This window comes from Lipotes vexillifer, unplaced genomic scaffold (genome assembly GCF_000442215.2).
Source record: "Lipotes vexillifer unplaced genomic scaffold, Lipotes_vexillifer_v1.1 scaffold97, whole genome shotgun sequence".
Taxonomy (NCBI): domain Eukaryota; kingdom Metazoa; phylum Chordata; class Mammalia; order Artiodactyla; family Lipotidae; genus Lipotes; species Lipotes vexillifer.
In genome coordinates, this window is record NW_006775688.1 from 215,033 (window position 1) to 226,610 (window position 11,578).

General features: G+C 43.9%; 1 protein-coding gene across 2 annotated transcripts in view; it reads left to right on the forward strand.

Annotated features, from left to right (window-relative positions):
* Nucleotides 1-446: 446 nt before the first annotated feature.
* NPL (N-acetylneuraminate pyruvate lyase) overlaps nt 447-11,578 on the forward strand; it is a 38,304-nt gene continuing 27,172 nt past the window's right edge. Inside the window, exons 1-2 of one of the 2 annotated variants that reach the window (XM_007450131.1) lie at nt 447-451; nt 4,865-4,949. In XM_007450131.1, coding sequence (XP_007450193.1) covers nt 4,882-4,949 — 68 coding nt within the window. In that variant the 5' untranslated portion in view covers nt 447-451; nt 4,865-4,881. Of the gene's footprint in view, nt 452-1,763; nt 1,807-4,864; nt 4,950-11,578 lie in introns of those variants that run through there. The other variant, XM_007450130.1, reaches the window with a different exon arrangement.

Here is an 11,578-nt window from a genome sequence, read left to right on the forward strand (position 1 = left end):
TTGATATTAGAAAATAAACTCTTGACGTTCCTGCAAGTGGACCACAAAATACCTGTTGCTGCAGGGCCCTGGACAGAAAAAAAGTTAAGACGGAAAGGAGCCCAGGACGCGGAAGTGCTAGGAAAGGCCTAGCAGAAGAAGGGGGGCTGCAGCAGAGCCGAGCCGCGGGTGAGCACGCGCTGCGGGCACCCCAGTGCAAGTTCAGATGCTCGCAACTGTCAGGAAGCTGGGACTGCACGCCCATGTTCATTCAGGCCCCGGCGTTCGGGGGACCCCGCAGAAAGAGGGAACTCCACCTTTGCCTAACGCTTTGGGCGCGCGGGGCGGCGCGGGGCGGCGCTACAGGCCCAAGGCCCCGGGGCGGGGCGGGCACGTGGTGCGCGGCCCCCGCGATAAAGAGCGCGGTTGGGAGCGCGGCGCGGAGCGGCGGAGGTGGACCAGCGGCGTCTGGGTGAGCGCGGCAGCGCAGGCGTGGACTGACGGACGGACGGACGGATGGAGACTGACCGACAGCCAGGGAACGGGGGTAGGGGGCCGGGGCCTGTAGCGCTCACCCAGACGCGGCCGGACGCAAAGGGCAAGGCAGGGGAGCTGAGAAATGGAGCCTGAGGAAGTGTGAACACGACACCTTCCCGGCCCGGGCGAGTGTCTGTACGGGCGGGGTGGAGGGACCCACTCCCCTGGATTCTGTCCAGACCACAGAGCCGGGCCCTAAGGATCCTTTTTTCGAAACGTTCAGAGGCAGCCACTGGGGGGAAGAGAGTTTAGTGATTGTGTTAACAATCCCTTCGTTTGATGGGAAATTGTATTTCTGCATTTTTGTTTGTTTGTTTAGGTTCTCTATTTGTTTCTTCCTTTCCAAGTATTAATATTTTTCTCTCTCGAGTGATTCCTCATGCCCAGAGCTGCATCCTCCTCCTCCACCTTCCCCAGAGATTTTTTTTTTGACTTTTCCCTTTTAAGAGAATTTGACTTAGGCAACCTGAATTCTTTGCACTAAGGGTTCTTGTCTGTGGATAAAGGTGTAAGATTTCGAGAGTAATAGGCCCTGCCCAAGTGTTTCAGTAGTAACATTCTAAATTCACATTAAGCCTTAGTGTGGAGAACATTCTATTTGTGGTTTTTTGTTGTTGTTGTTTTTGTTTTTTGCGGTACGCGGGCCTCTCACTGTTGCGGCCTCTCCCATTGCGGAGCACAGGCTCCGGACGCGCAGGCTCAGCGGCCATGGCTCACGGGCCCAGCCGCTGCGCGGCTTGTGGGATCTTCCCGGACCGGGGCACGAACCCGTGTGCCCTGCATTGGCAGGTGGACTCCCAACCACTGCGCCACCAGGGAAGCCCTCTATTTGTTTTTGATACAAACTATGAAGAATTTGAAAGCATAACGTTACCCAGTTTTTATTTAAAACTCGAATTTACAAAATCTGGATCATTCTCAGTTACGGTTGTTGTGATTTTTTTACCCCATCTCTTCCTGTAGCAGTTTCACAGTTTACAAAGCCAGCAGTCTTTGCCCGTTTACTTAGTGTATTGCTCTGTGCAAAGACAGATTTTTGAAGCTGTTCTTGCCCCCGATGGCTTACACTCTAGACGAGCCAAAGCTACCTTGCTAATATCTCTGATGTAAAGTTTTTAATGAAAAGCAGATGTTTGAGGGAATTCTGAAGAGTAAGAAGTTATTTTCATTTAGGGCATCAGAGAATGTTCTCTAGTTTTTAAAGTGAGTTCTGAAAGTTGGTTATACTGAAGGAGCTGAAGTGAGAGATGTTGCCATTCCGGGTGGGAGAGCCGGACAAGCCAGCACGAGGTAGGTAGCAGTGGGGACCGACTGGGCTAGTGCACTTCAGGTGTGAACACATCTGTACGGAGACCCAGACCATGGAATTTGGTATTTGTCCTGTGGAAGCCAGGAAGAAGTTAATTGGCCTTTTTCCGGCAGGGCAAAAGCAAGATCAGAAATGTCTGAGCTACTGGGAGGTTGCTCTGGCAGCCTGACTATTTTTTTTTTTTTTTTTTTTTGCGGTACACGGGCCTCTCACTGTTGTGGCCTCTCCCGTTGTGGAGCACAGGCTCCGGACGCGCAGGCTCAGCGGCCATGGCTCACGGGCCCAGCCGCTCCGCGGCATGTGGGATCCTCCCGAACCGGGGCACGAACCCGTCTCCCCTGCATCGGCAGGGGGACTCTCAACCACCGCGCCACCAGGGAAGCCCCAGCCTGACTATTTTGAAGAAGAGAGTTGAGATTAGGACAGTGACTCCCAGGCCCCATATCTTTAACCAATCAAACTGTATTTAAGTGCACTTAATTTGAGATATATGGATATCTATATCTATCTATCTATCTGCCAGTCCAAGCTTTTGACCATCCTAAGAATATCCTTGTAACTGCTCTAAATATGAAATAAATGCAGCCAAAAGCACAAGAATATGGAAATCTAGGGTGTACAGCCTAGTACTTTTCAATTTAGGAGACTTTTAATGTGGAACCTAGCTCTCTGGACTCTTATCACTTGAATTTTCTTGAGTCCCTACGGGCCCCTTGGACATGGAGTTGTGCCCAATGGTCTAGATAAGAGGTAACAAAGGGTAAGTTAGGAGAGGGGCAGTAAGGCAGGAGAGAAGGATTGCAGGGAAAGAAGATAACAGTTGGAACTGAAATGACTTAGACTCTGAATAGAAAAGAGTAGCCAGGGTTGGGGAGGGGGGTACCAGTGGAGCTGAGATGACAGGAAAGAGGGTGCTGATAAAGGGGAGGGGACTGAACCTGTACTTACTATGTGCCTGGCCCCGCTGTTAATCACTCTACAAGAATTAAGTACTTTAATTCTCTCAACAACCCTGTGAAATATGATGCTTGTTATCCCCATTTACAGAAGGGGAAACTGAAGCACAGCTGGTAAGTGATGGAGCCAGGATATAGGCCCAGGAAGTCTGTCTCCAGAGCTGGTGCTCTAACCCCTCTACTGTAAGGAGCAAAGGAAGAAATTGTTTAGAAGACCAGGTGGAAGGTTCGCTTTGGGCTCTCGAGTTGAGCTGCATTCAGGAAGGCCAAGTGAAGATGTGCAGCGGGCACAACATCAACCTCATTTGATGCTCAGACCTTCCTCTGGGGTAGACTGGGCCTGTGTTACTGGCCTTGCATTTTCCCCATGGGCCAGGTGATTACATTTCTCTTCCAAAACTTCCAACAGGAGTTAGTCTCATTTTCAAACTAGGAAAAGTCAGAGAAACCCTAGTATCCTATATATCTGTTAAGGTTCCCCTTTATTGCCCTTCAGTACAGAGCAAAGCTACTTGAAGGATTTGGGCTTAATTTCAGTAGCAGGCCTCACCAGGGATGTATCTGTTTATAAGGGGAGGTATCATCATTGGCCTTTCACAAAAGCAGTAAGTTTTGCCACGCTGTACCGTTTCATGTTTTTGTCTTTGTTCTGCCCTGTTTCTAGCTTCAAGGGCTCACCTGAGCCAGGACTCTTGGGAGATACAGAAAAAGTAGAAGGAATGATCTCTGTACTCTGGAAGTTTATACTCCTATTTGGGGAGATGAGATTAACAGTTATAAAGAACAAACAAAATGAGATAGTTCATAATTATTACATTATATGGGTAAGATGTAAGTTGCTAATGGGCATTTGTGTTTTTAAATGTGCCAGGGACCTCAGAACTATAATATACCCTCTCTTGTATTTTCTCTAAGCCAAACATCTTTTGTACAATTGTCACCAAATACTGTCTGATTACATTTTATTTTCTTCTTCAATTGTTAGACTTTGCATTTGTGGCTTCCAATTTTCACGTCCTACAGCTCAAAAAATAACAATTCTTCTATAACTAGTTAAGTGGCAGAGCTGTGGGTTGAACCAGGCAGTCTACCTATAGAATGCAGGCTATTAACCAGGATGCTCTGTTGCCTCTCATTGCCTGTTTTGGGCAACTTCTTGGCTTTTTTTTAATGCTGGTTGTGGACAGGTACACTCTCTGCCAGGTGGTGAGGGATGCTTTGGCCTCAAATGAATGTTGCCAGGTTCACTGTCTCAGAAGCGATCTCCCCATCTGTGTAAGTCATCATCAAGCTACAATCTGAACACCTCATTCAATCACCCATATATTCATCACTTTTTAATTGAACACGAGATTTCCAGCAAAACACTCAGTGCAGAGAAAACAAAGGCAAATGAAATCTGTTTCCTGTCCTGGGGGAGCTTGGTCTAGTGGGGGAGAGGTGAATAAATGTTTGTGATGCGATTTACTAGAGCTAGGAAAACAGGGAAGATCTGGTCAAAACCAGCATTTGAAAGGATAGTTAGGTAAATCTGAAGACAGTCTTGTAGATCACACTGAAGCCTTAAGACTTAAGTACTGATTTTAGGGGAGATTCTTGCTTAACAGTATGAAGGTATAGAAAGAGAGAAGAATGTCTCTTTTCTCCTGACCATATTTCAACTTGAGCAATAAGTAATTTTTTATATATTCGACCTCGCTGACTTAGGTTCATATTCTTTCTTCTGCTGTTATTCACCCCTGCTCTCTGTGCTTTCAGATTGCCTCAGTCATCCATATAGATAAAACAGGAGGCCTTTCCAATGGTATTTTCCCAGAAGATTGCTCTCCTTGTCTCCAAATCTCCTGTATTTTCCCAGAACATTGCTCTCTTCTTGTCTCCAAATCTCCTGTCTTTAAAATATAGTTTCCTCCTCTATAAAATGAAGCTGTCACATTTTACATTCTTCTCGTTTGCTCTGTGTGTTTGTATACTTGTAAGCATTTTTCACAGTTCTAAACTTTGTGGGAACAGACTTTGCCCCGGAGTTTTATCATTAATTGACATTCCTAGAAGGAGAGGAATTACGCTGTATGTTTTCCAGACTTTTTCAGCAGCTCAATGGCCTCCCCGAAGAAGAAACTTCAAGGTCTTGTTGCTGCGACCATCACGCCAATGACTGAGCATGGGTAACTATGGTTTGGGACTAAAGGGATCTCCCTCCACCCCAATGGTCAGAAGGTCTCTATAGCAGCGGTCGATTAGACTCTGCAGCTTCTGCCCCTGTACTGGCTCTGACCCCAAGTCAGAGAAGAGGTCTCTATATCACAAACAGTGCAGAAGGAGACGAGTTAAGATATGGCAGCTTGCCTTCCTCCCGGTGTCTGTAGCCCCACAAAGCAAATTCTTGCGTTTCAGCAGAGCCCTGGCCTTCCCAAATAAGGCCAGTGGAGTTGGGTGAGGAGAATCTCATTTTAGCAGGATTTGATATCAAGTTCTGGCCTCTAGATCCTGTCTCTAGACTGTCCGTGGATGTGATGAAATTGTCCTACCGTGAGGAAAGTGGGGAAGGTAGCTGCCAGACGGCCCCCTTAGGCATGTCTTACGGTCACATTTCAACATTGGTTAAATGTTTGGAGCTTGCAAGAGGGAGGTAACAACAGATGATTGCTGAGAAATTGTTACCCAAGCAAGCATTTTCCAGTGAATATTATGGCAGTCCTTTTGCTGGTACTAGCAGTTAGGGGTCATGTGCCCCGGGTGTCCATGAGCAATATATAACTCCCCCCCGGACATTGCCATTAATAAGTTGGGGATTCATCCACCATGTGGATCTAAGTGTTTTAACCTGTTAGAGGAGTCAGTTTGTCAAAACAGTCAGAATTGTGGCTTCTTTAAGCTTCTCCTTCTTCCTCTATAAAACTTAAATGTAGTCATACCTACATCATGGAGTTATGAGTATTAAAATGGGATAATCCATATAATAGTATTTAGTACGGGGTCAGTATGTGCTTAGGTCAATAAGTTTGAATTGCTATTGTGGCATAAGAAGTAAACGGAAGATGAGGTATTTAAGGTATCTTTAAGTAAGGCTTTTACATTTTTGGTCTTCTGTTACTGAATTTTGTAAACCTTAACCCTACCCCTTTAAAGTAGATGAAATTTCTTATGACTTTTGCCATTCTCATTCAGAGTTGACCATATCACAGTTTTCCCTGAGATCATTGGCATTCAAGACTTCTGGCTTCTAAGATTCTTGAAAAAAATCACATCTTTACTCGGTCTAAATAAAATTCTTGCTGAGATGGCATGTAAATTATTCAATGGTTAATAGCAATTTTTTTTTCTGTTGCTTCTCCATTTCCACAAGCCCTAAGAAAGACTAAAGTCAGCTCCTCCTAAATGTGTCAGCCACTTGTTGGGCAGATAAAACAGAAGGCATGTGACTGTATGAGCAGACAGAATTTACTTCCTGTTATGGAGTAAGATCCTGTTTGCAAGCTCAAAACACTACATCTGGTTGATGTTACTTTAACCGTTTTAATCAGACCCCTCTTAGCCTAGAAGTGGCGTCTTCTAAGTCTTGTTTGTTCATCTGGGACCTGCGGAGTGTCACTGTGCTTTCTCTATCCTGCCATTTTCCTGGGACACCAGGACCCACGCATATTAGATATAACTAAAATGACTCTGCTTTTCCAGATCCTTCTTTGTTTCCCAAATACCTCTGGCCCTGTTGCCTCCATTGCACAATTTCCTCTTTTTTCATGATTTCTTTTCTCTTCTAGGACCCTCACTTTCCTAAGGTGTGAAATAAAAATAAAAATGCATTTTTTTAAATAAGGGCCTTGTAAGAATTTAAATTAAATCAAAATGTGTGTCAGTACATGGCACATAGTAGACGTGTAAGTTTTGTTAGTTCCCTTTTCTCTCCATCTTTCTGCTCCATCCAAACATTCCTATAGGTATGAAGCAGGTTTGGAGCACCCGCCAATAGCAGGTGGCCATTAACACACTTGCCCACAAGGGAATCTGCATTTCTGACATGTTTCTAAGAGACAGGACAGAAGGAAGAGCCACATGGAATCTAACACCTGGAAATTCTGCCTGGTGACCAGCCATCATAGGAGTTTTCCTAACCTGGCTCTTAGAGTAAACCATGGCCTCTGTAATTCAGAATGGCTGAACATTTTTCTTCATAATTCTAATGATTCAACTCTGAATATAAGTTGATGTCCTAGAGTGGGGAAGTTGTCAGCAAAAACATGGTTAAATAGATTTTCGTTAGAGTATCTGGGTTCTTGACCCCCAGCTTTGATACCACTAGCTGTCTGACCCTGGGGAGCTCTTGTCACCTTGTAAATTTCTCTCATATTTTATGAAGAGACAGAGTTCAACCACATGATCTCTAAGGCCCATTCAAGTGCTAAGAGTCTGAAGTCCTCTGATGTTAAATATTATTAGGGCTATTGTGGTGATCTCCATTAAGTAAGAATGCCTGAGTACCTGCAACGCCAGTCTATCCTCCGCACTGTAGTCCAGTCCTCCTAAATAAATCTAATCATTTGTTAGATTTACTCTTGAAGAGTCTGAATTCCCTTTTGTGTAAGCCTTGCTGCTTGTACAGACCATGGACCATTAGCTCCAGCATCACGTAGGAACTTAATAGAAATGCAGAAACTCAGGCACTGCTACATACCACTGAACCAGAACCTGCATTTTAACGGTGTCCCTGGATGATTCTTTAGCACATAAAAGTCTGGGGTGAACTGGTCTGAAGGTTAAAGCCCAGGAGCCTGGGCTGACATAGGAAGTCCTTTACAGTCTACCTTTCCTGCCACGTTTCTGTTTCCCCAAACACCTCATCCCCTTTCTTCCCTCTGTGCCTTTACACATTGTTTCCTCTGCCTTTTTCTACCGTCACCCTCTCCATTCTCTGCTCCAACTGAATACATCTATTCATCCGTCAAAACCATCCTCTGGTGATTCTTCCCCATTTTCCATAGAAAGCATTATAGAGTCCTTCCTCTGTGGTCCTGTAGTATCCTGTGCCTACCTTTTGACATTACATCACAATTATTTATGAGAGTTGTTACAATAACTGTTTGTTACATGCCTGTCTCTCCCAACAGGCTATGAGCTGCTTAACCTTATGCAGACATTTATTGGGTACCAGACCATACACGGGGACTGAGCACGTATCTTATTTATCTTTGTATCTTCAGCATCTAGCACAGTGTGTGGTAAATTTGGTTATTTCATGAGTGAATAATTTTGTTATTTCATGAGGAAAGGAAGCTAATACTGATTGGCTAAGGACTGTGTGTCAGTCTTCATGCTGGGCATTTTAATGGACATATTCCACTTAAATCTTGACAGCAACTCAGTGAGAGAGAGCTGTTATCTCTATTTTTGCAGTTGATGAAACCAAGATCCTAAAGATTAACACATAGCTGGAAAGGAAGGTCTGTCTCTACCCATCCCAACTCACATCTTTTTCTACACTAGAGTGAAAGACTTTTGCTTTCCTTAGTTGTTTCAAGAAATCACTTTCCTTTGGGTACATTCACAGTTGTTAGAACAGAAAGTCCATTTCAGATTGGCCAAAATGTCTAGAAAAAAGTTGTGTTTTCTCCCTCAAATGCCCTTGACTTCACCATGGGAATCTTCACAACACCCTCTCGTAACAACAAACCTGTTACCCAACCAGTCAGAAAGGGCCTGGCCTGCTGGATGCGGAGTTGTATAGATTATTGTCTTTGTAACTGTTCTGGGAGACTAAATGACCCGGATTTCCAGAACAGGATGTTTTCTACCTCAGGCAAGGTGGGGTCCCTGCATGCTTCTCTGCTGAAGGAATTTTAAAGTAACCAAGTAGTTATTTTGCCAAAAAAGGGCACATAACTTCCATCTGATTTTGAATGCTGAAGTATACATATAATAGGCAAAGAGACAGAACGTCAGATTTTCTGATATGCATGCCAGCTCATGCCAGTTATGAAAAGAACCTGTCCTGTTGATTCGTGTTCTCAAATAAAGTGAAAGTCTTTCACCGTGTGTGATGCACCAGTAGAAGAAATGTACAGCAGTAGGGATTTTTCTCTGAAAAGCTGCTTCAGAAAAATTCTATTATCCTTATACGCGAAGAGAAGAGGTATAATCTACATGCAGTTTCACAATTCACCTACTCTAGGCCTCAATTTGTGGCAAAAAATCATTTGATAAACGTTCCCCCCTCTTACGTAGTTTGGAAGTAAACTAAATGTCCAAGAATAGAGGCTTAGCTCAATTAATTATGTTCTTCCATACAATGAAATGCTGTGCCGCCAGTATAGTAACAATATCTGAGAATGGGGGAAAATATCCAATTTGGAATGCTAAGTGAAAAAGATATTACAGTACTGTGTACAATATGACTACATGTATTTAAGAAAATGCTATATTGTGTATTTGTGAATAGACAAATATCAAACTAATGAGAGTAATGATCTCTAGGGAGATCCTGAGTGGTTTTTTTTTTCTCTTTTATTGTGTGTACTTTCTAAAGTATATAGCTTCTGTAATATGAAAAAAGTTAAGTACTTTTATTTTTAAAAAATCATGGTCCTAAGACAAAGAATCTGAACCAATGAGAACTGAAATTAAGACATTACGTTGGAGTTAAGTATGATGGTCCCGTAGTTAAGACTTCCCTAATGGTCCCGTAGTTAAGACTTTGCGCTTCCAATGCAGGGGGCGCAGGTTCAATCCCTGGTGGGGGAACTAAGATCCCATATGCCATGCGGCATGACCAAAGAAAAAGAACAACAACAAAAAACCAAACAAAACTAAAGCATTAAAATTCTGTTCACGTTTACAAAACAAGAAGTATGAGAGTGTCTGCAGCAAGCATGGAGTTTGGTTCTGGGCCACTCTCCCCATAGGTGCTAAGAGGTGTTTGTAGCGCTCACGAAGGAAGAGATGGGGCAGTGGAAAGCCAGTGGAGCCTTTCCAAGTGAACTGGCTTATGCCATCTCTCACCTTCCAGGAGCAACAAGCCCCAAACAGCCAGCCAGTGGGGAGAATAATTACCCAATCTCATTCTTTCCACTCTCTGTAGTGACTGCCCAATAACTGGTTCAGTGCCTGCAGTAATGAACATAAACCCAGGCACCCTAGGGAGGTAGCATAGGGTGGGAAAATAGGGAAGGGAGCAAAATCCCCAGAGAGAATTATCATCCTCTTGCCACCCTAGCCCTGCTCTTTGGGGTGCCTTTGTGACAAATATGGTAACACCTCTGGGTGATTTCCCTGGGCCCATTTGTGACTGGAGCCCTGAGCATCTTCTGTCAAGGGCTGCAAACCTTGCACCTACAGTCAGGCAGGTATCTGAAATCCCTGAGGTGACCTGGGGGGGCTTCTGTGCCTCCAAAGCAGACAACCACTGCTCTTCCCAGCCAGTTGGTGCTGTATGGAAATGCGGGCCTGGCCTTGTTAGATCATCGGGTTTTCTTTTTTTTATTATCTAAGTTACAGGTGTACAATATAGTGATTCACAGTTTTTAAAGGTTATACTCCATTTATAGTTATTATAAAATATTGCCTATATTCCCCTTGTACAATGTATCCTTATAGCTTATTTTATACCTAATAGTTTGTACCTCTTAACCCCCTAACCCTAAATTGCCCCTCTCCCCTTCCCTCTTCCAACCGGTAACCACTAGTTTGTTTTCTGTATCTGTGAGTATTCTTTTTTTTTTTTTGGTTATATTCACTAGTTTGTTATATTTTTTAGATTCCACATGTAAGTGCTATCATACAGTATTTGTCTTTCTCTGCCTGACTTATTTCACTTAGCGTAATGCCCTCCAAGTCCATCTGTGTTGCTGCAAATGGCAACATTTCGTTCTTTTTTATGGCTGAGTGGTATTCCATTGTATATATATCACATCTTCTTTATCCATTCATCTGTTAATGGACACAGCTTGCTTCCGTATCTTGGCAGTTGTAAATAATGCTGCTATGAACATTGGGGTGCATGCATCTTTTCAAATTAGTGTTTTTGTCTTTTTCAGGTATATACCCAGGAGTGGAATTGCTAGGTCATATGGTAGTTCTATTTTTAGTTTTTTTGAGAAACCCCATACTGTTTCCCACAGTGGATGCACGAATTTACGTTCCCACCAACAGTGTACAAGGGTTCCTTTTTCTCCACGTCCTTGCCAACATTTGTGTTCTTATTGATGATAGCCATTCTGACAGGTGTGAGGTGATATCTCATTGTGGTTTTGATTTGCATTTCCCTTGTCTGGCTTTTCAAACAAAGGTGTTTTTTTTTTTTTTAACATGAAAAGAAATGTTAATGTTGTGAAAGTCAAACAAAACACATTTAGGAGCCATCCCTTTTCAACCTCTGATCTCTGTAAGGAGATTTGGTAGTTCCAAAAGACCATAAGTCCAAGGACATTGTGGGGGGCTCTGCCACTGCCCCAGAATTCCACCATTAGTGTCACTCCTATAGGCTAGGGACATTTTATAAGAAAAAGCAAACTGCTTTCTTGAAGGAATAGATGATGTATCACCCATTAGCACCCCTAACCTGAGTGGAGTTATCGTAGCTGTCATCCAGCAAGGCCTAAAGGAGTGGGGGAGAGGGGGTGAGTGTAGACAAAAGCACTGCTACACTGACGCCATAAAATAGCGTGGAGTTCTCTGAGGAAGAAGGAGCTGGAGGGTTCACATGCTGGCCTAGATCTGCCTGAGGGTGTGGCCAGCTCTCTAGAAGGAGGACACCAGAGTAGGGCCAGAGAAATAGCAGCTCTCAATACAGTCAGAGGGAAAG